This window comes from Episyrphus balteatus, chromosome 3, assembly GCF_945859705.1.
Source record: "Episyrphus balteatus chromosome 3, idEpiBalt1.1, whole genome shotgun sequence".
Taxonomy (NCBI): Eukaryota; Metazoa; Arthropoda; class Insecta; order Diptera; family Syrphidae; genus Episyrphus; species Episyrphus balteatus.
The window spans coordinates 69095427-69120479 of record NC_079136.1 but is presented as its reverse complement, the minus strand read 5'-3'; the positions used below and the strand labels follow the sequence as shown (position 1 = coordinate 69120479).

The 25053-nt window shown below is 33.0% G+C and overlaps 1 protein-coding gene across 1 annotated transcript; it reads right to left on the bottom strand.

Moving 5' to 3' along the window:
* Positions 1-24183, bottom strand: LOC129916754 (protein phosphatase Slingshot). Its single transcript, XM_055996879.1, has 8 exons — positions 23839-24183; positions 6629-6678; positions 6371-6560; positions 5838-6307; positions 5707-5772; positions 5444-5638; positions 3352-3621; positions 1-3289 (listed from the first exon to the last, which is right to left on the bottom strand). Exons 1-8 carry the CDS (start codon positions 23902-23904, stop codon positions 508-510), a joined length of 4089 nt encoding a protein of 1362 aa, XP_055852854.1. The 5' UTR covers positions 23905-24183; the 3' UTR covers positions 1-507.
* Positions 24184-25053: the final 870 nt, after the last annotated feature.

Sequence of the window (25053 nt, the reverse complement as noted above, 5' to 3'; positions counted from 1 at the left end):
TTTGTTTGTTTTTTTTTTATAATTTTCTTACAATTAGGTAAGCGCTAGAGGTTCAATTTAAAATATAATAATAATAATTAATTAATTGTTTTGTTTTATTTTTTGTTTTTATAATAATATTAAGAGTAAACAAATCAATGCTATACATTTACATAGGGTATAATGGGATATTTTTTTATGTATGTATATTATAATATATTATAGAAAAAAAAAATAGGAGTTGGGTGGGCAAGTGGGAAATAGGATGCGCGACGCGAGTGAAGAGTAAAATATAAATGGGATAGCAATGCAAAAAGGCAGCAGCTGCAATAGCGAGAGATAATAGAGAGAGGAAAGTCATACAAATATTTAAATTTTTATTTTTTGTCAAACTAAAAAGCATCATGTTTTTTGCCTTTTTTTGGAGTTGAACATTTTTTTAATAGCTTCTCTCATATTTATTTTTGTAATAAGCGAAGATATATATAAAAAAAATATAGAACAAAAATATTAATTATATTTCTGGCTTCACATTGTATTGTAAGCGGCTGCGTTAAAACGTTGCTTTGGTAAACTTAGTCTAGCGAGAGGATGAGTTTTGCCGTGTTGTTGCACTCGTCGATAATTGCAGCTCAAGTTTTGAGTTAAAATGCTTTCTGTCATGGTTGTGTGGTGTGTGGGTGTGGTGGTGTCTGTGTGGGTTGTATGGTTTCTAGTCAATGGAGGCACTGGTGGCCGCGCGTTGGTGTAATCATGGTGCACTTTTCCACCACCACCACCACTACCACCACCAATCGAACTAGAATGATGATGCGGGTTGGTGGTGGCGGTGGCGGTCATCGTTGCTGTTGCTGATGAGCAATAACTTCGATTTTCGTAATAGGAACGAGGACGAGCTTTGTACGGTAGAGTACTACCGCCACCGCTTCCCCCTCCACCGCCACCAGAACCATGATGAGCTGTTGATATTGCTGGTGATGGCGTTATTGATGATGGTGTGTGCTGATGCTGGTGGTGGTGATGGTGGTGTGGATTCGAATGAGATCTGCTTGATTGATATTTATTCACTAAGCCTTTTACATTTCGATCTTTGGATTCTCTAGTTATGACGTTAGTGCTGCTGGTGGTGTGACTTGAGCTGCTTGGTGACGACGATGTAGTTGTTATTGCCGCCAACGTTTCAACAACTAAAGAACTAGTAAGTGGGTTGTCAGAGGCGGAGGCGGCAGCGGTGGTGGAGGTGGTAATAGCGTCCTGATCACTTGTAGCATGGTCACAAGAGTGCTGTGCAACTGGCGATGATGGTAATGATTGACCCTTAATTGGTCCTGTACCAGTCGCTTTTGCTTCAAAGCTTTTTTTCAAAGTTTGTACATTTCCGGAAATCTTTTCATCGGCGGTGGTGGATGAGTCATCTTTCGCGTCAGTCGGACTTCGATTGGAGACATCCGAAACAACACTTTCCATGTCACTACTCATTGTGTATGAATCTGGTGCAGAAGCAGACAATTCTTGGCGCCCGTCAGTACCCCCACCAACACCAACACAACCACCACCACCATCATCGGATAGGATTATTTCTTCACTATTACAACGATTTGGATGATAACGCTGTCGCGAGGTGGCAGATTGACTACGGAATAAATTCGAGTTTCTCTTACTATTGCTACTACAACTACTACTACTTAAAGATCTATTAGCTGATGTTGATGATGTTGGTGGATTAAGCATAATGCTTCCGCTGGTCGTGGTAATGGTTGTCGTCATTGTCATCGGCGGCGTCTGTGTCGTACTATTTGTCGTCGGAGTGGCGGCGTTCTGTTGCTGCTGTTTTGTATTGTCCTGACATCGTTTCTTTAATACTGTACACTCCTCGAGTTTTTGTTTTGTCCTCTTGACCGTCCCTGTGTTGCATGCAATGTCGTCCTTTTTGGCAGTCTTGTTAGGTTGATTTTGAATTTGACCCTCAAAAATGGCAGAGTGATGAAATGTATTTCGATTGGTGTCATATGAGCCCCACGAACTGTTTCTCGATGGCAATACACGATTGTCGCCCGAACCCCAGGATGAATGACGTGAGGGAAGTTCACGTCGTTCGCCGGGATAGCCTAAAACAACAGCGGAATCGACACTGCTATTCGAACTTTGTCTTGACGACGATATGCAAGGATCTATTATGACACTGTTGGGAGCCCATGAATGGGTTTTGCGTGTCTGGCGTGGTTCTTCCTTCTCAAATACATTGTCAACATGCGATGAGAATAGGTCTCCAGTCTCTCGACGATGTAGATGACGTCCAGAGTTTCGGTGGATTACTCTGGTCGATGATGCGCCGGCATCGTTCAGAGTTGATGATGATTGAATATTCGACGTTTGAGTGATAAGTTTTGCCGACGATGTCCAAACTGGGCTTCCAAGATTTTTCGAACTTATTTGCATATCGTCAGTGGTGGTATTGTCTGCACTATTACCAACTACCCGACTTGCTACACTTCCTCCTCCTCCTTCAACTGAGATAGAACGACCAATTTGTAAGTTGAGATTTTTTCTGTCGTCAGCTGTTTTCTTGTCATTCGATTCTAGTCCATCGATAATTGTCTTAACCGATGTTGTGGGAGTATTCTTTTGTATATGCAAAACTTGATTCTGTGTGACACTGTAATTCTCTCCATTGCTGCCAGGAAATCGAACATTCTTAGGCTCATCGGCCACACTCCGTTCGGGAGTGAGATTTTCAAGCGATTGACTTTGTTGTTTAACAACAATGGCGCTTTGAATGCTTTTTGGTGATGTGCTACTTGAGCGGCGAAGTAATTTGCGTTGCTTTTCATTGGCCGATTTTTTAGATTGATTCAAGGCTTGAATGAGCGGTGTTGGTTCGCTACCCGGTAATAGTCTGGCATCTTTTGTGCTTTTTAAATTTGTCTCACTCTTGCTACGTTGTAATTTTTCTTTATTTTTCATAGCATCCAACATCCCTCGATAGGTTTCTAGCTGTGAGAGAAAGTTTTTATTTGGTTTAATGCAACTGCGGCGTTCCTTGACATGCTGCAAGGCGTGATGGAACTCCCAATTGTATGCTTTCATGGCATAGGCGATTACAACGGATGCTGAGCGACTTACACCCATTTTACAATGGACGAGAACTTTTGAGCCTTCCGCTTTGGCGCGCGTTATATATTTGAAAGTATTGTCCCAATGTTTTAATAGATTGGTTTTCTCATCGTCGTAGACGCGGACATTGAAATAATCAAACATGCCAGGAAAGAAATTATCTATTTCACGGGTAACATTTAAAATGTGTCGAACACTGTTGGATAAATAATAATTAAAATATAATAACATTTTTCTTGAAAATAATTTTGATTTTACCCATTTCTTTGTAATTCTTCCAAATTACTTGCATTCCATTCGGAGCCAAGATATACGTGTTCAAAAATTTCTGTAGGAGCATCCATCTGGCCAAGGATAATCAGCATCTCTTCGTCAATAAATGATTTGTATTCGCCCAAATCCATGTCAAGTTGATCTTCCAAACGTCCACGGATATACTTGGATGTGACCTCGTCTAAATCGACAGACATCATGATTTCTTTGAGTTTCATCTTTATAACACGTTGTGTTTCATCCTTTTCTCTTGGTCTGTAAAATGAAAGACAAATCGGATGAGAATACTATTTAATGCATAAGATGTTTGGCTGAGAATGAATTGTACATTAAAAATTTATAAAATTAGAAGTTATTTATCAAATAGTTGCTTCATTCGAATAAAACACTTTCCGAAGGCTTTTGAATGCTTTCGGACGCTTCCGAAGGCCCAATCGAAAACGACATAAGAATTTTTTCAAAAAGCATTTTTTAAAATCAAGTAATTGATATAATTTTTTTTAAATCAAGGTTAGTAAGGCTAGTTCTTAGGTAAGTCAAGCCAAAAATAGCTCAAAAATCTGAACAATAACCTTTTAGTTCAATATTTAATGCATTATTTACTAATGAACGTGCACTCGTGTTATAAGGGGATCTAGAAGAAAAAAAAAGACTTTTCTTAAAAACGGCTCTAACGATTTTGATTAAAATTGTTGTGTGTAATGTGGGAAATAAGGTCCTTCTTTAAAAATGAAAAATATTTTTTAAACCATTATAAACGGTACCTCTCATTGAACCGTTTTCTTCATTTATGAATTACTCGTAAACGATTTAATCGATTTCAACGAAGCTGCGAAATTCGGGTCTATTACTAAGGACCATTGTTTTTAATTGCTTTACAACAAACGCAGGATTTCGTTTTGTTATTGTAACTCAAGTAAATACAATCATTTGATCTGGATCACAGGGAAAATAAAACATGGCTGTTAATACAAAAGCGTTTTAGAAACCTTAACTGGTGGACTAGAACGATGTAGCTGTGGCTGTGTCTTGTGGCGCTGTCAAAGTTAAAAAGTATGAAATTAGTATATTGGTGCCAGAATACGTAGCTGTGGCTGTAGCAAGGAAATTCGCTGTGGTACAAGTCGAGTCAACTTTTACTTCAAGCTACAAGCGCAATTGAACTTTCTAATCGGGTAGTTTAGTTAAAACATTTTTTTTTGTCAACGCACTTGACATTTCAGTGCGCCACATATTTATTTACTTTTAATAACATTTTTTTCTTTAAATTCTGAGTTTAAGGACCATTTTTTCAAAAACTATTCATTAAAATTTGTGGATTTAAATTTTATAGATAGGAATGAGATTCCGGCTTTTTTAAAATGTGTTTTTTAATATTGTAAGTGTTGCCGTTGTGTGTTCAAATATTTTTTTTTTTGTGTTTAAAGTCAGTTTGTTAGAAAATTCCATTAATCGCTTAAACCATGGAGAAGATTGTCTGTTACTTCCATATATATTTTGTGCTAAAATTACCTAGAGAATCTTTTGCTATCATTTGTTTTATAAAATTTAAGCAAAAGAAATGGTTTTGTTAAGAAAAAATTTAATTTTAATTTTAATTTTAAAAAACAGTACGGCAACATCGGCAATTTTTAACCTATAGACTTTAAAGTATTTTTAATTACCGACGTTTGAAAAAAAAGATCATCAAAATCAGAGCTGTTTATCCGGGTTCCCTAATAATTTGCTTTAGTTACTCCACTATATACATATGTAGCTTCAAGAATTTTTCTGTTGATCAATCCCCAACATCAAAAGACAGTTAAAATATTTACTCAGTTACTGTTTTTATAAATCCAACAAAACATTTACATGTTAAATTTATATAAACATTGTTTTAGTATTAGAATAAAATAAATTTCTTCTAATATGTTGATGGTGATGACCTTTTGTTGATAATATGTGTTCTTAAACCGGGCTTTAGGTCAGTGAGAACAAATAAATTTTTGTCACGACGTTTCCTTCATGTCTATGAATTTTGCCATCACCTGATGATGTTCATAGACATGAACGAAACGTCTTCTTGAAATCTACTTACTTATTTCTTATGGCATCAGGCGAAGGAGGACGTCTACTTTCTATAGAATCCATGGCATTCCACTCATTTAAACAAGATTGCTCGGACTCAACACGACGCTCATAATTTGATAACCAATCATGCGATGGTCCACCCGGATAAAAATTATTTTCACGAGCCTTTTGAGATACTTTATGAAGCGTTTGTAAAGCCGACCTAAGACAGAATTATTTAAAACAAAATTAAAAAAATGTTTCAATAATTATTTTAGGTTTTATACTTACCACATTGCTTGAACAGAAACTGGTTTAAAAATATGTGTTTTACCAAAAACACTTACACTAAATCCCCTAAAAAATTTAAAATAATTCGTTTTAATATTAACATTAATAAAAATGTAAAAAAATAAACTAACCCGTCACCATCTAAATGAATGGTTGTATCGGCGAGTATTGGAACAACCAGACCAATTGTGGTGTTCTCATTGCAGTCTATGCCTAGTAAACAAGATTCTTCAATGTTTTCCGCACAAGATTCATATTTATCCGAATCGGATTTTGAACAGCGATTTGTGGAGAGCAATTGATTGCTCATTGCAGCTCGCCGTTTATCCGAGAGAATATCTGCATCTGACGGAGGATTCATCTCCTGTTGCTGCTGCTGCTGCTGTTGGTGTTGTTTATTTTCATTGCTACCCTGATTCTGATGTTGTGAGTTAAGGTGGTGTTCATGAGTTTTAGCATCGTTTATCTGTTGTTTGCCACATTTCGATTGACATCGAGATGTTGTTCGAGATCTTTTCTCTGAACCGTTGCGCAAACAACAACGTGATGCAATTACCAGATATCGCGTACGATTGGGTCGCTGGGATTCAAGTTTAACAGCCTTTTACAAGCAGAAATAGGAAAGTTAAATAAAAATTAAAAATAAATTAAGATTTTGTTTTACCATTTTAAGAGTCTCTTCATGTCTTAGCAAGTTGAACATGGACTGCAAATGCTGTTGAATATCTGAATTATTGCTTTGGGTACTATTGGTGGATCTTGTTGAATCGGTACTCAGCCGACGTTCGGCATATTGAGGAATATCTTTGAGGGCCAACACCAATGCTGTGCCTTTACCAGCAAAGAAGCACTCACTAAAATATCAAATGGATTTTTTTTTTTGTATGAAAATTATCAATGTATTGTATCTCTGATTAATTACCTTCTTTCATATTTGCCACCATCAACATCATCTTCGTCAGCCTCGCCGTCCTTTAAATTAAAAATATTGTAAAATTAAACAGTATAAAATTGCAAAGTTTTTGAAACTAACATAAAATAAATAAATTCACAAAATTAGAGCCTTGTAAAAAAAAAAATAGGTCTTTTGTAGTTTTTAAATAATATTGATATTTTTCAAACATGATTTAAAACCTTTAGTTCGATGGAAAATGTATGCTATCGGCATATCAGCCAAACTCGCCGGTTCTGGGGTGCAGAATGACGATGAAAAAACAAGGGGATGGGCTATCATGCAACCATTTTTACTAATGCATTTGCGTCAACACCAGTGGCATAATTTTTTAAAATTCTATTCAACTCCTGGCTTATGCTGATAGATAACATTGGAAGAACGAAGCGAGTTGTGCATTTTTTGTGCTTTGAAATGGAGGCGGAGAAATTGGGTTCAGCATTTAACGTGATGAGTCCCAGCACCAACACCGTCGACTTGGATATAACTTCACGATGAACATTACATAATTTTGAAGTAGTCAGAAACTTTCTTTAATTGGGTTCCAATATAACAGCGCAAAATGACATCAGTGGAGAGATCAAATGATTAATCACTTTTACCAACCGATTTTATTCGGTCTAAGAAGGCAATTTGAAAATCTTCTGGATTCATACAAACAAGTATTCATCATAGGCAGGGCTACCTTCGTAGATTTTCAAAAAGAGGCCAAAAAAGAGGATTTTGATAAAAAAAAGAGGCCCCAATAAAAAAATGTGAAAATAGAATAAGTTAAGTACGACAGTCACACGAAATACCTCATTTGCGCCTTTTCCGAACCACAAGACAAACCTTTTAACACAATTTCTTAAAATTAAAATTGTATTATGTTCATACAATTAAAAAAAAAATGAATTTTATAAGACATTGCCTGTGCATATTTTCTTCAAAAAAGAACCCAAAATTTATCAAAAATAAGCTTATAAAAATCAAATCAGCGCTAAACAACAGTAACGTATACTTTTCTTACAATTGAGTCGTTATAATTGAAAGTGGTATAGGTCACATTTTCCTTGATTTTGAAAAATATGTCAATTTTTTTAATCAAACGTACATAATTTTAAAAAAAGAGGAAAAAGAGGAACCAAAATATCAAAAAGAGGGATTTTTTGACAATTTTTAAAAAGTGGAGGGAAAGTGGATTGGGTGAAAAAAAAGAGGAAAAACCCCTCTTTAGAGGCCCAAAGGTAGCCCTGATCGTAGGTGAGTGGAACTATGTTTGCAAAAAAACTATGTCGAGTCTCACCCAGCATCCATGGAATATGTCATGTGGGACTTAGGCAGGGTTATTCTAGATTTTTGTCTTTTGAGATTATGCCTACATGTGTTTTTTTGCATTTCTTCTCCCAAATTGAGTGAAATTAATTATGTTATGTGTACATCGCACGTTGAGAACAAAAAAAAATTTTTTCTGGGATACGGGCGACATTATAGGTCGTTTCAAATCAAAAGTCCCATGGAAAATTGAGCAAAAATAAAAAAAACTCAATTGCTTACTGGAAGGAAGCATTTATGAGGCAGCTGAACTTTTTCTAAAATTACGATAAAATAATGAAGAACAGTTCTTGATATCCCTATTTTAATTAATTGATCTGTCTGTGAGATTCACTGGGTTAGTTTCAGAATGCGGAGGCAAGTCTCCCGGGCTTGCATCACTCCATATTCGCGGGCAATACAAAAAAACATACAATTATTTAATAATTTATCATTTGAAGGCAGTTGGGATAACTTTGCCGAAGATATTGTTATAGGACTAGGTGAAGATGGACCAAAAATGTCCAGTTTATATGTATGATAGCAATTCATAACTTAAAATTCTATTCATATCTTTTCATTTGTATAATTGGGCAGTAAATATTTTATTTTTATTTTTCAATTATTTTAGAGTCGTCACCATAGAAATAACACGGTGTAACACTCAAAATATACGCGGGTGGAGACCTATCAGGTTTTGTAGAGCTAGTCGCACTGAATACGAAACGGTATTTGAAAATCCCCTAACACCCCCAAAATCTGGAGTTACGGGCAAAAAACGGTTTTTTGGACCTTCACCCATTGAAAAAATTCTAGCTTCGACAATTTTTTACCCATTTTCGATTTTTTTACAGTTTCTGATAGAAGATAAATATACCTTTTCAACAATGTATAAAACATGTAACTCGGTTAAACCACTTAGAATTTATAAGATGTCAAAGTTCAAAAATTCAATTTTTTTTGTCATTTGCCCAACTTCGGTATCAATTTAAAGTATATGTTTTCAAAACAACATGCTATTTAAAAAATATATTCTAAAACTATATCTATTTCCCAATTGATCGAGGTATTTTTTATGAAAATCACTTCAAAATTGGCTTAGAAAAAAACATTTTTCGATTTCAACCCAGATACAGAAATTGGAACTTTTAGGTATAGAACAAAAATGTTGTTTCGGCACGTAGTAGGATAAGTTGGGCGCCAGGATTTGATGAAGGGTTTTTGTAGAGGAGCTCAATACAAACATTTTTTTTCTTTGGAAGGGGGGTCTATCTCCCCCCGTTTAGGTGGGAGGGGCATTTTTCTAAAAAAAAATTATCAAAATAAAAAAAATTATTAAAAAACAACGGCAGCACTTACAGTAATAAATGATACCATTTCCAAAAGGCAAAATTGTGCATTTGATTCTTATTTTTAAATCAATATAATATTCCCAATAGTTTTTGAAATAATCGATTTCAAAGTTAAAAATAGGGGAAACAAATTTTTTTAAAACTCATTTTATACTATTTTTGTCCAGACTGTGAATTTTAGTAAATAAATTACTTAAACAGAAAACTGCCTCAATTAATTCCTTATCAAAAAGTGAAAACTATATGTTTCTATGTCTTCTAGTTTTTGAGAAAATTGAAAAATAAAAACAAATAAAAACAAAAAATATTTTGAAAAAAGAAAAATCTGATAAAATAATTTTTCAATTTTCCCAAAAACTAGAAGACATAGAAACATATAGTTTTCACGGTTCGATAAGGAATCAATTGAGGCAGTTTTCTGTTTAAGTAATTTATTTACTAAAATTCACAGTCTGGACAAAAATAGTATAAAATGAGTTTTAAAAAAATTTGTTTCCCCTATTTTTAACTTTGAAATCGATTATTTCAAAAACTATTGGGAATATTATATTGATTTAAAAATAAGAATCAAATGCACAATTTTGCCTTTTGGAAATGGTATCATTTATTACTGTAAGTGCTGCCGTTGTTTTTTAATAATTTTTTTTATTTTGATAATTTTTTTTTAGAAAAATGCCCCTCCCACCTAAACGGGGGGAGATAGACCCCCCTTCCAAAGAAAAAAAATGTTTGTATTGAGCTCCTCTACAAAAACCCTTCATCAAATCCTGGCGCCCAACTTATCCTACTACGTGCCGAAACAACATTTTTGTTCTATACCTAAAAGTTCCAATTTCTGTATCTGGGTTGAAATCGAAAAATTTTTTTTTCTAAGCCAATTTTGAAGTGATTTTCATAAAAAATACCTCGATCAATTGGGAAATAGATATAGTTTTAGAATATATTTTTTAAATTGCATGTTGTTTTGAAAACATATACTTTAAATTGATACCGAAGTTGGGCAAATGACAAAAAAAATTGAATTTTTGAACTTTGACATCTTATAAATTCTAAGTGGTTTAACCGAGTTACATGTTTTATACATTGTTGAAAAGGTATATTTATCTTCTATCAGAAACTGTAAAAAAATCGAAAATGGGTAAAAAATTGTCGAAGCTAGAATTTTTTCAATGGGTGAAGGTCCAAAAAACCGTTTTTTGCCCGTAACTCCAGATTTTGGGGGTGTTAGGGGATTTTCAAATACCGTTTCGTATTCAGTGCGACTAGCTCTACAAAACCTGATAGGTCTCCGCCCGCGTATATTTTAAAACCTCATTTTTGTAACACCGTGTAATTAATAAACAAATTCAGATTTTTCGTTAGTTTATTTTTTTCTCTAGCATTTCTTTCATTTATGTCGTTTTCGATTGGCTCTCCGGAAGCGTCCGGAATCATTCAGAAGCCTTCTGAAACCATTTTATTGGCATAAAAATGACAGCTAGAACGATTCTGAGAAGAAAAATTCTCTTCTCGATTTCAAATCAGAATCCACTCAAGAAGTACTAATACATGAATATTCAAATGCCAAAAAAAAAAACTCAATCAGGTGTTTTTATTTTTATTCAAGAATTAATTGTTTTCTGAAAATAAAATTAATTAAATAAAGAAAGGAATGCATTAAAGCGACGGAATTATTCATAATCATCATCTTCTTCGTCGTGGACCTCATAACTATTATTTTTCAACATTAACCCATTTCATTCGTTTGGCAGAAAAAAAAATTAATTTAATTTTTTGACATATAAAATTTTACACATACGCAAAAAAACAGAATTTAGTGGAAGCGATTTAAACCGTTTTATTGGATTTCAGAACGAGTGAATCCTCGAGTGAAACCAATCGAAAACGACATTAAACAAGCATGATTTGTTGTTATTTTTGAGTTGATTTGTCGCAATGAGCCAGTAAAATTGAGTTTTTTCTTTATTTGGTCTCAATTTTATTGGAAAGGAGAAAATAAACTCAGAGTCAGGACTTTTGATTTGAAACGACCTATAGCAAACCTCCTGTGGATTCTAGATGAGGTATCAGAATGACGATCTTTGCAAAAGATGCGAGTTATATATACAGGAACCTAGATGGCGTATTAATTTAAAAATGTATATTGATGTTTAGTGCCATTGTTGTTTTTAAAGTCCACTATCTATTTGTTTTTAAAGTCCACTATCTATTTGTTTTTTGTTTAGTCCCACTCTTATTCTCAATGTGCGATATGTATGTTAGAGTTATAATTCTCTTTGAAAATGAACATTGAAGCATGTCAAGCAATATTAGGAGCCCTTGGAATTTTGTTTTTAAGAACTTGTCGGTTATCCGGTTCTTGCACCTTGAAAGGTATTATCCTACATTTAAAATATTTAATAGTGTGAACAGGCGGATCACTAGTGTGAAGCAGTAACGTGGGAAGGTTATGATCCCCTCGACATCGAGATCATAACAGCGCCGAGAAAAAGGAAGAAGAAGAATAGTGTGATTACTTTGAAATAACAGATTATGAAAATTATGAAAAACGTTGCATGAAACAGAAACTTCGAAAACAAGAGATTATAATTTAAGCTTAAAATCAATTTAATAAATTATTTTTTTTTTTTTTTGGACTAATCAATAGTTTTTTATTTTAGTTGTATTTTTCCATAATAAACCAATTTTAATCGAATGATTTTTTTCTTTATATACCAAATTAAGGCATTTACAAAACGTTTACGAACGTTTCCTCTAATTTTTTTAACTTTCACAAAAATGGAGTTATCTGAGTGCTTCAATTTAAATTGCCGATAGTGAGAGAACGTTTGGCAGCTTTTTTTTAAGTTGTCTTTAAAATATACATATATCGAGATGTCGTTATAAAACACATACATAAATATGTATAAGCATTTAAGTGCAAAAGTATTGCCGTAAATTGAACACAACAAAAACATTACTGTTAAAAAAGGAGCCAAGTTCTCCTATGTTGAAGTTATGCTGGCACAAAAAGTACTGAGATGTAAAAGTGTACCAAGTTCTAAAGTTTGGGTTCAAATTCGTATCAATAAAATTTTGATTGTTCTCTTGACAATTTTTCTTTTAATTACCGATTTTTAAAGTTATTTCAAAAATTGCCAAGTAAACAATCAAAATTTTATTGATACGAATTTGAACCCAAACTTTAGAACTTGGTACACTTTTACATCTCAGTACTTTTTGTGCCAGCATAATTTCAACATAGGAGAACTTGGCTCCTTTTTTAACAGTAATGTTTTTGTTGTGATTTCACTACTTTTTGCAAGGTATGGCTGTAGAATTGAAAATCTCTATATTTGATGAAAATTCAGTGAAAATGGGCGGTTGCCACGTCCCCTGGCTGAAATTCTCAAACTTTAAATTTTTTCCTTTGTATAAACTACCATCTCTACCATTCTACCAAATTTCAAGATTCTACGATAATCAGAAATGCTCTATTATATTTAATGAAAATTCAGCGGAAATGGGCGGTTGCCACGCCCCCTGGCTGAAATTCTCAAATTTTAAATTTTTTCCTTTGCATAAACTACCATTTCTACCATTCTACCAAATTTCAAGATTCTACGATAATCAGAAGTGCTTTATTATATTTAATGAAAATTCAGCGGAAATGGGCGGATGCCACGCCCCCTGGCTGAAATTCTCAAATTTTAAATTTTTTCCTTTGTACAAACTACCAGCTCTACCATTCTACCAAATTTCAAGATTCTACGATAATCAGAAGTGCTCTATAATATTTGATGATAATTCAACGGAAATGGGCGGATGCCACGCCCCCTGAATTGAAAATCTCAAATTTTCGATTTTTCCCTTTGTATACACCACAAGCCCTATCACCGTGTAAAATTTCAAGTTTCTACGTTAACGGGAAGTTCTCCATAATTTTGATGATCTGTCAGTGAGTGAGTGAGTGAGTCAGTCAGTCAGTCAGTTACGGTTTTTGCGATTTTTGAAGCCCTATATCTCAGAAACTACTCATCGTAAAAGGCTTAAATTTTGTGAGGAGTTTGGTTTTGACAAGCTCAATAAATGTAGCGAGTTTGAAATTTCTAGCATCTTTGGTGTGGAAGTTAGAGGGGGTCGAAAATGGCCTTAGTTGTTTCCTGTAAATAAGGGTGTAGTGCCAAAGTTGCTAGAGAACTTGGCTGGGCACTACCGTGCCCCTTGATGCCACAGATCACGTTAAGCGGTTTATTATACATGAAACAAAAAATAATAAAAAACGACGTAACAGTATAATACTAGAACTTTTAAAAAGTAAAAATTTCCCTTTAATGAATAAAACGTTACAAAATACAACAGGGAATGACTTACGAAGGCAAAGTGAAAAGTTCTCAGCCTGACACAATTAAAGCGATCCAATCAAAACAACAGCTACAGCGAAAACTATCACAAGGTCCATAAGATGCTATTGGCCGATAGGCGGGTGGAAGTTATGGAAAAAGCTGAAGCTATGAGGATATACAAAAAAAAAAGGTTTCGAAACATCTTGTCCTTAGAAAAGAAAAAACAAAAACAAAATAACAGTCGAAACGAGGTTTTTCCTAGTCCGTGATTTCGCTTCAAAAAAAAAAAATTAAATCGATCGTCTCATGCGGAAAGGTTATGACCAGACATTTTTGGGTTGCGAAATGGATTTTGATGGTCGATTATCTTGAGAAAGGCAGAATCTTTATTAGTGTATTACTACAATCTTTTTGATCAGCTAGACACGAAGACATGAGAAGAGGCCTGCTTTAAAGAAGAAAGCAAAGTTACTACCAGTTCACAAAAGATCTTAGGCTATGAGAAAACTTCGGGATTTAAGGTATGATGTACTCGTCCATTCCCACTTTTCTCCTCATATCTAGGATTAAGTAAAAAATTAATACATCTTAAAAACCTTTCCATGACTTAAAAAGCATGATTTATTGTTTTAAAAATTGTTTCGTAGCCATAGAACTGCTTAGTATCCATCTATGCCTGTAAACAACTAGACAAAGAAATAGAGAAGTCTACGCTGTTTTTTTTTTTTTTTTTTTTTGAAACCCCGTTGTTCACAGGTTATATTTATTGATTGTTTATATATTTATATTTATTTTTCATAATTCAGATGGTTTTACTTAAACGCATTTTTAGTGAATGAATATTTAAAACAAAAGTTCAAGTTACATTACTCTACTTAAAAATGCATTTTTTCCAAGGACGACAGTAGACTCATCATTTACATGGTGTATTATTTTAAAATAAATTTCCCTTTAACAATGAGACATTCAAAACCACCTTAGTGCGTAACTTCTCAATAACAAATTACATCGTATCTATCTTACATCTTCTTCTTTTCATGTGGGCGCTCTTGTTAAATTTTACTTCTATCAAAATATTATTATACCGGCAATTAATATTTTGCGTATTAACAAATACATTCAAAAAAAAAAAAAACATTTAGACACTCAACTTTTGACGTTGCTCTGGTGACAATCCAAAATAAAATCCAAATTCAAATGTAAAAATGTAAACACATTTTTTGCCATTAAAATTTCAAATAAAAGAACAAACAACAAGAAAGCAAAAAAAAAAAAACAGGACTGCGCACAAGGCCCTTTTCAAATATATTTTCTTCTCGAGAAGACGAGTGAGAGGCCAAGCCTTGTAAAAACAAAGAAAAGAATATAATAATTTTTCCAATTTTCCACATGAAAAGAGGTTGAAATGAAGTGATGGCAGAACAGAGCCGGTGGATGAAATTTACATAGAAAAAAAAAACAAAAATTGCAGGAGGAGACAACGACGACAGACGCACGGACACGCTGCTGCCTCATCTCGTTTATAATACCTACAATTTTTATTAATAACAAAAATATGTTTCGCCTTGAGAAAATAAATCAAGAACGAATGAATTTTCGAAAATTGTTTGAAATACAGAAAAAAAAACACGCTTCGATTCGGAAAAACTCTCGTTGACCGAAGACGAAGAGAAGACGTCTCCCCGCAGCTGTCTGCGTAAAAAGACCAAGAGGCGCATTTTATAACGAAAAAATTTAATTTTAGATTTTTTTTTGTTTTTAATTATTTTCTAGTCAAGGCGACCAAAAAATACAAAACCAAAAACACTCTCGGATCGACTCAATAATATCGACAGGAATAATTGTTTGAAAGAATAGCGTAAAGGTTACAATGGTTGGCACTCCAGATTTTTGTACTTTATTGGCATCCTTAATGCAATACAGCATTTCACAAAAACAACTATGCACAGGCACAGAATTCATGTTTTTATAATAACCTGTTCTAATTCTCCAAAATTCTGCATTTTTATTCAGGTTTATTTCATTCTCAATTCCTTTTAATCAGTAAAAAATTAAAGCCATTCTATGTTCGTGAAAAAAGTGCTTAAAATACAGTGTTCCTGTTAAGGACACTGAATTTGGTAATTGTCCGTTTTTGATTATTTTTTGAGATTTTGGATGAAGATTTATGTTTTTTAGTTTAACAATACAATAATTTAAATATTTCTAATTGTTTTTTCTTTTTATGTTTAAGTTGTTTAAAAGGGGTGTCAATAATTGGTCCCATATAAAGTAGTGGTTTTATTATTGGCATGGAGGGTCAATAATGCGTGCATTGGGGCATCAATCGTTGACACTGCCAATAATTGTACCTTTAAGAATGCCAATAATTATATCCTGTATCCGTTATAAGTTTCAATTATGAAAAATTCGAAAATAAGAACTCAAACGGATTGATATATTTGCTAAAAATTCGGTACATACAGTTAATACGTGATTTCCAAGAACCGTACTTTATTTTAGTTTAATATCTCCTTTTTAACGTACATACATATATCTCCAACATAAAGTTTTCGAGATACATATTGCAATTTTCTCAAAAAGGGCTCTAATGATTTTGCTTAAGAAAATAAATTGCACGACTGGGGTCGCACGTACTTGCTCTTATGGTAAAAGTTACTCTAATGTTAAAGTTTTTCATTGAACAAAATTAGGGAAAATTTAAAATTTGATATTTTCACGGAATTTCGTTAGTGGTACAAAAAAAAAAAAATAAAATTCGTTTTTATAAATAATTAAATACCGTTTTAAATGATCTTTTACAAAAAACTAAGTATGCCATTTTATTTCTCGTATAAAAAGGAATTTTTAGAAAAAAATTTTCGAAAATCGTTAGAGCCGTTTTTTAAAAAAATAATTTTTTATATATAAAAAATTTCTAACATTTTTCAAAAAAAAAGTTGATATGCAATTTTGAAAAAAATAATTAATTTACACATAAAAACAAAATTTTAATTTTTTTCACCAACTCGTTTCCAAAAAATTGATTTTTCAAAAAAAAATTTTGAAATATTTTTTAAAAATCCAAAAATGTGGTTTTTGAAAAATTTTAAATTTTTTTAAATAATGATTGTTTAAACGTTTCTGTATTAAAAATTTGATCGAAATCTGTTTTGTCGTTTATGAGAAATTCATAAATCAAAAAAACCGTTCAATGGCAGGTACCGTTAATAATGGTACAAAAAAATATTTTTTTTATTGTCAAAGAAGGCTCTTATCTGTAACAGTAAGCAGAAAAATTTTAATCAAAATCGTTAGAGCCGTTTTTGAAATAAATCAACTTTTCTGTTTTCGTTTTATGACAGGTACCGTTAGTTTTGGTCCTAAAAAAAAACTTCAATTTCTCCTCTAGGGAATCACTCAAAACTGTTAACTACCAAGTTTGAAGAAAATCGCTTCAGTAGTTTAGGCTGTAGCTCGAGGTTCTTACAGACAGACAGACAGACAGAATTGCCGGACCGACTTTTTTGGCATTCTCCATCATCGTAATGTCATGTAAAATTGTTATCTCGAGTTCGATTTTTTTTACGAATCCTTAACTTGCCCTATAGTACCTATATCGCAAGTAAAAAACATGTAGGTTTTTTTACGAATCCTTAACTTGCCCTATAGTACCTATATCGCAAGTAAAAAACATGTAGGTAGGTAATGCTGCACTTTTGAAATAAGAAAAAATTTTTTTTTGGACCGTTATAAACGGTACTTGCCATGAAACTAATTTTTTAATGGCGACAAAACCGATTTCAATGAATATTCTTACATAGAAAAAGTTTTATACATTCTAATAGCTGTGTTTTATTTTCCTCGTGATCGAGATCAGATCATTGTTTTCATTAGCTTTACAACAAAAGCAGGATTTTGTTTTGTTATTGTTTCGCAAATAAATTAATAATCTGATCCGGATCACGAGGAAAATTAAACACAGCTAATATTAAAATTAAGAAAACTTTTTTACTTACTATTTATGGATTTTTAGAGTATTTTTTTTTTTTTAGAAAATACATTTTTTTTTTAAATGATCAAATGTATTTTACTGAAAATTTGTTTTTATAAGTCAATTAATATTGCCTTTTGGTACACCGAAGTTTTTTTTTTGAAATTTTTGTGATATTATTTAAATAAAAAAAAACAACATTAAAAAAAAAGGCTCTAAGGATTTTCAATATTTTATTTTTGTTAAAATTCTTTGTAATACAACAAATTAAAACGCATACTTCGTTTGAAGGTCAAAACTTTTTAAAGGGATGTTTTTGTTGCTTTAAACCAAATTGTATATTAATTTTTAATTTTTTTATTTTTAAATTGCCTAAAAAAAAAATGGTTCATAAATTTTTAAAAAGCTTTAATATTCCAAGGAACTTTTAACATAAGAGATTTTATTTATTATTTATTTTAATTGCGTTTTTATTTTAAACTGTTTAACAAATATTCAAAAAATTAACTAACCACTTTTTTGTATTATTTATCAGCCTTTTTTTGAGTTTCATGTGGACAATTTTTCGCCGGAAGTATTTTTGTTCGTGCGGAATTTAAAAACCTTTTACAAGTTGCATTTACCGCTAAACTGGTTTTTGTTTTTCATTAAAGTTTAATTGAGCTGCTTACCTCGCATTTTTAATAAAAAAAAATTCAAAATACAAGGAGTTTTCGGGACGCGAACAACTTGTCGCCCTCAACTCACAATAGAGGCATAGTGAAATTTAATTTGTCCGGGTTGAATTATGTTCACGTGATAGTTCACTCACAATAGGGCTGAATATGTTTTTCGGGGAACATATCGTGGGCACAAAGCCAAAACTATGAATCTTTAAAATTGTACGTTTGAGAAAAACTTCTTCAAAGTTTTGGAACCTCATGCAATCTTATGGAAACTCTTGCAACGGAAATTGATAGTTTAGGCTTCAAGGCAAAAGTTAGAGGATTTAGATCAATGCAAGGAATAGAGGGGCCGATAACAAGTAATAAGATGCATTGAAGTGAAAATGTCCAAAAATGCAGATTCGTCGCTTGAAAAGCAAAGTGACTTCAGCCAACTTAATTCAGAATTAGTGTGCTCGGGGTCTTAAGGTAGTGGGGAGTTGGCAAGGGACTCAACTACCAGAACGACTCAACGATCAAATCAAGCTTTGTCAATTTTTTAACTGTATAAATGGTCCAAAAAGACCGGCCGACGAAAATACTCTTCCGGCTTAAGCATAGTACATACCTCTGATTTTCGAAATTTGGTCGTGGGAAGCCCATAAAATGTTGCAGATTTTTCGATAGCCAAAATTTAAGCCCCATTGGATAAGTCTAAATGGTGCCGACACTTACTCATAGTATCAAAAATCTCTGTTTATTCATTGTTTTGCGAATAAAATTAGCTCTAGCTCCCAAAAAGATGGAGCTATTTTCACTGTTTATATATTAAATTAAAGGTAGTGTTTTTACACATAATTCAGATGCTTAATTTGTTTAATTTAATGGGAGTTCCGGTCACTCTGGACACATGGACACATCTCCACTTGTGAACATTTGACATCGCTGTTACACACTTCAAGTTTATTCATCCCATGAATACGCACAAAATCAACAAAATACACACATTCCTTTTTTTTCTTCAATTTTCAAATTCATTTTTGTTCGAATAAATATAAAGGAGGCATATAAATTCATGCTAAAATTCAAAATTTTAATATATTCATCTGTGTGAAAAGAGATTCCCGTACATTTTCCATGTGAACTACTTCATCGCTCGTGAAACAAAACTCTCCACCAGGGTTCACAGGAACGTTCACGGGTGAACACAAAATACAAATTTGTATGTATTCACGACTTGCTTAACCTGTATGTACTAAGCTTTAGTTTAGATTTTGTGGAATGCATATAACTAGTTATCTTAATTTATCTCATACATCTACGTGATAGCTAAGATCGCATTTTTTTTGTCAAAAATCACTTATGTCGTTTTCTTTCACTCCAATGAGAGTACCCTTTTAGTACATATTTTTGCACTTTTGAAGGTTTTGTGTTCTTTGACGCCACAAAAGTGTAAAAAAAAAAATTACTCCGGAGTAATTTTAGTACTACGGAGTACCCCGGATTTACTCCACATTTTTAGTCAGATTTACACCGATTTGCACACACACTTATGAATTTGAAGTTTGACATTTTAAAATTTTGTTTGAAAAGTGAAAAATGCGAAAAGTTTTTTCTTCAAACTCTTTTGTTATTAACAAAAACAACCATTATGAATATATTTTGTATTGTATTGTATTCCGACAGATATATTTCTTCCATTTTGTTCGTTAATTCTTCACTTTTCCAAAATGAAATTGAAAACCGAATAAAAAAATTTCTCAGCCAGTGCTCTTCATGAATAAAAAAAAAATCCTGTGCCAGATAAAAAAAAATCCCATTTTTTTTCTGCGATGGTGGGATATTTTTATTTTACAATTTACAAACTAAGGGTGTATGTCAACTAGGCTGAAAAAAACCGATCAGAATTATAATGAAAAATATACCAAAAGTAAAACTGAGTCCGCTTCTACAAGAAGACGCAAAGCGCGAGACGCACATAAGAGCAAGGGAGAAATATAGTTAAAAAAGGGAAAGATGATTTTCTACCGTGAGTCTCTGGTAAAAAATTGTGTGACTCTTTTTGACGTTTCTTTTTGATCTTGTTCTTTTTTTTCGATCTTTCTCTCTCCCTTGTTCTTATGTCCATCTTCTGCGTTCACGTCTTCCTGTAGAAGTCGTCATACGAAAACAAGAACAAAATAAAACCAAAGAAAATAGCTGTCAAATATGTATCTTCTAAAAATACTACGTGTAAAAGCGCGCGACGCACCGAAACGAAAATCAAAAGTAAACTCGAAGATAATTTTGGCGCCTTGCATCTTCGTGTAGAAGCAGACTAATCAACGAACGCTTATTATGCTTCATATGTTATTAATATTAATTTTTTTTTTATTCAATTTATAAATTTTTTTCCCTAGGCCTGTTATCACTATTTTTTTCAAGGAAATGATCCATTTTTGCCTTGTCACACATACAATTACAAATAAAAAAGTTACTCTTGTCGTTTTCCAAAATTATGGGAGTGAATCACTCCTTTTTCGTGCAATTTTGGAATTTGTTCACGAAGAATTTGACAAGTGGAGTGATTTGACGTTTGCTTTGCATGTGTTTGTAATACGAAATAATGAATAAAATAATAACACAATCTTTTAAATTCACTTTTAGTGATTTTTTACAATACTTTATTGAATTTTTTTTGTAAATAAATATAATTTCCTTCACAAAAAAAAGTTAAAACAACCACCCAACAATTTGACAAGCAGTCCATGAAGTCAAATGTAGAAGTATTGGTAATCACTCCGTCACTCCTTCAAAATTCTGGGAGTGACGAATTCACTCCAAAACTTCACTCCTCTTTCAATTTTGGAATTTGAAATCACTCCTTTTGGAGTGATTATATAGCTAGGAGTGTCACTCCTTGAATTTTGGAAAACGACATCTCATTATGTTCTTTCACTCCAGAAAAAGAAGTAAAAATTTAGAGTACTCCTTAATAGTCCGGGCGGCCACTGCAAAAACGCTCAACTCATCGAGCTAAAGAAAATTTCAAATGGGAAGTGAAAGAGGGCTATTTGTAGTTACGAAAACCACAGGTCTTCCCGTTCGCATCCTGGCACGATTGGCGTGGTAAAGTGCATCGTGCATCTCATAGAGTTAAAAGACAATATTGGTGTCAAATTAAAGGTGCTATTGTCAGCTATCAAAATTCAGAGGTCTTCCGGGCGAAAGTCTGGCAGTTTTGTCATGCAGCCCGTTTTAAGGTTAGAAGCGATAAAAGTGAGTTTTTTCATAAAGTCTTGTTTTTTGGTATTTTGGTGGATGAGTTAAGGAGTTTTTTCACTATAAAATAAAAATATGAGTTATTAGCATTTAAATATAAAACGATGTTTTGGAAAATGCTTGATAGTTTATTAGCAATGACCCAAAGTATATGCAAAACTACGAATAATTCACGAAAAAGTCTCAAATAATACGCTGCGCCCCTTACAACTTACCGAATTAAAAGGCGAATTTAATTTCAAATTAAAGCTAATAATGTCTTTTTTTGAAAACCAGAGGTCTTCCAAGCCAAAAATTGGAAGTTAGGTCACGCAGCTTGTTTTAAGGTTAGGAGCGTTTTTCACTTAAAACGTTCAAGCAGGCTGGGGGGTGAAATGACAAGATGTGGCTTGGAAGACCTCTGGTTTTCAAAAAAAGACATTATTAGCTTTAATTTGAAATTAAATTCGCCTTTTAATTCGGTAAGTTGTAAGGGGCGCAGCGTATTATTTGAGACTTTTTCGTGAATTATTCGTAGTTTTGCATATACTTTGGGTCATTGCTAATAAACTATCAAGCATTTTCCAAAACATCGTTTTATATTTAAATGCTAATAACTCATATTTTTATTTTATAGTGAAAAAACTCCTTAACTCATCCACCAAAATACCAAAAAACAAGACTTTATGAAAAAACTCACTTTTATCGCTTCTAACCTTAAAACGGGCTGCATGACAAAACTGCCAGACTTTCGCCCGGAAGACCTCTGAATTTTGATAGCTGACAATAGCACCTTTAATTTGACACCAATATTGTCTTTTAACTCTATGAGATGCACGATGCACTTTACCACGCCAATCGTGCCAGGATGCGAACGGAAAGACCTGTGGTTTTCGTAACTACTAATAGCCCTCTTTCACTTCCCATTTGAAATTTTCTTTAGCTCGATGAGTTGAGCGTTTCTGCAGTGGCCGCCCGCTCTATAATAGAGTGAAAGAAAACGACATTAGATTCTTCATAAAGCAAAAAATTGGCTGATCGTTGTTAGTGAAACAATAAAAATACATTTGTATTTTGTTAGTAAAAAATGTCTTGAATCCATCAGTTTCCAATTTGTTTTCATCCCTCCCATCAATACAAATTCACATAGCGAAATTATAACATAATATCTAATTCATCTGCGTTCCTTTGGGAACACCGTTTGCCCCTGCATTCAAGTAAGAAATTTTTTAAACTTTGATTTGACATACAGTGGACTCTCGCTAACTTGAACATACGATAACTTAAACAATCCAATAACTTGAACATCCTATTTTCTTGAACTTTTTTATTGCTGACTCTATAAGTTGAATAATTTAAATATTTGAAGCTCTTTAACTTGAACAAATAAATTGTATTTCAACAGAAGTTTGAATTTCCTCAATGTAGGAAACTACTATTGCAATCGTGTTTTATGTCATTTACATTAATTTATAATACAAATTTGAATTCGGGCAAAAACGAAAACTTTTTATATGTTCCAGTATCTTGAACAATCCAATAACTTGAACAGGCCTGGTTTCGTATGTGTTCAAGTTAGCGAGATTCCACTGTATAAAATATTCCTAGTTCTTTAAATATGAGAGCAATTCGTTATTCAAAGTAAAAAAGGCTTAGGGGTGCCAACCATTGTACCCGTTACGCTACTTTTATCCATTCCCAGTTTTTTTTTTTTTTTTTGTCTATTTTGCAGTTACGACGAGACCAAGACTCAGTACCTACCCAGAAACCTCGTTCGTCAGTCCTCCAAATCATTGGCGAACTGACGGGCGAGTGCGAGTCGGTCGGTCGGCACCCCCCCGCAATTATTGTCGTCACTCATTTACTTTTGGCAAGGAACAAAGGAGAGATGATTTAAAGAAAGACATTTGCGGGTGGGGTTGGGCATTGGGGTGGCAAATGGAGGCGATATTCTCACAAATGAAAGGCGTATTGTTGATATTTTTTGCGTATGTCCGTCGCAGTCGTAGTCGCAAAATAACAACAACAATAAATAAATTTAAGTATTCTTTACTACTTCCTTAATCAATCAACTTTTATTTATTAAAAATAAAGAAAAAAACAACAAAAACAAAAAAAAAAAAATAAATAACAAAAACTGTTCGCAAATAATTTGTTTCCTTTTTTGGTAGCAGAGAAGAGAAGCAAAGAATCAGTCAGAGTCGAAGCGAAACGAAGCGACATTTGAATGATAAAAAAAAAAACTTTTAGCGAAAGGAGGAACAAATTTTTTAATTTTTCACAGAGGTTATATTCTTTTTTTTTGTCAATTTTAATTCTATTTTTTTTTTGTATTTATATTTTTCACACTTACCGAATTGGAACATTGTGGAGAACCAGTAACACTACTTGGCGATCTTTGCACTGTCACCAATGCCATTCTTGCAATTGCATTCGCGATTTTTGTATTTAACTTATGAACTTTATCATTTTTTTTGGTTATTTTTTTTTTCTTTTTGTGTTGTTTTTCTTCGAATATTATTTATATTGATATTGATTTTTGTTGTAAATAAAATGCACACACAAACACACCGTCGTTTTTTTAATAATAAATTAAAGTAAATGGTATTTATAATAAATCTACAGAGAATCAAATATAACAAAATTCTACAAGAAGACAGAAGAAGACATTTTTAATGTGACGCCATATTTGATTTTTTTTTTTTTATTTTTTTTTATTCAACTGTTTTTGGTTTTTTTGACAGTTTGTGTGGTGAGATAGAAAAATATATGGATGACAGATTGCGGCTATCAGCTAGCGGCTAAATTTTTTTTTTAAGGGTGAGTGGTAAGCAAAAAATAGGTTTGTGGCACAGTGTACTGTGGGTTTGTGGTACGTTTGCACCAAACCTAAAGCGTAAACCACATTGTACACTTTTTGCAAAAATAAAGCCTTAACTAGATGTGTGTGTTTTTTAATTACAACCGGTCTTAACTAGGCAAAAAAAAAAACGCAGTCTGGGCTAAGGAATTTACATGTTAAATACAACAACACCTTAGCCCCTTGGGCTTAGTTGTTTAGCCCGGAGATTTCTCTGGGCTTAACTTTTTGAAGAGTTTTAAATCTGTGCTACCAAACTAATTTTTTCATAAATTGTTTAGAATTTGTTTAAAAACGTGAAAACTAACGTTTGGAAGGAAAAAATGTATTAAAATAGTTTTTCTAGCATACATTTTTGTATCTCTTTGTAAAACATAATGCATGAAAAATACAAGAAAAGGCCGAAAGCGAAAAATATGACAACTCTAAATTTTTGTTGTGTCTGCTGTTTTTCGGAACATTCAATATACAGTGCTGCCAAGATTTCAGACTAAGCCCCGAGGCGTTTTTTTTTTGTCCAGTTAAGACTGGTGGTAATAAAAAACACACCTTACATTGGCTCAAAAGTGAAAATTTTCGAACGCATTTTTGTATAGTTTTTTTTTGACTAGAAAAATAAAAAAAAGGAAATAATGAAGAGAGCTTATTTTTTGGTCTGAAATACAATTTGTGTATTTTTATTTTTTTTCTTTTGCAAAAAGTATACGA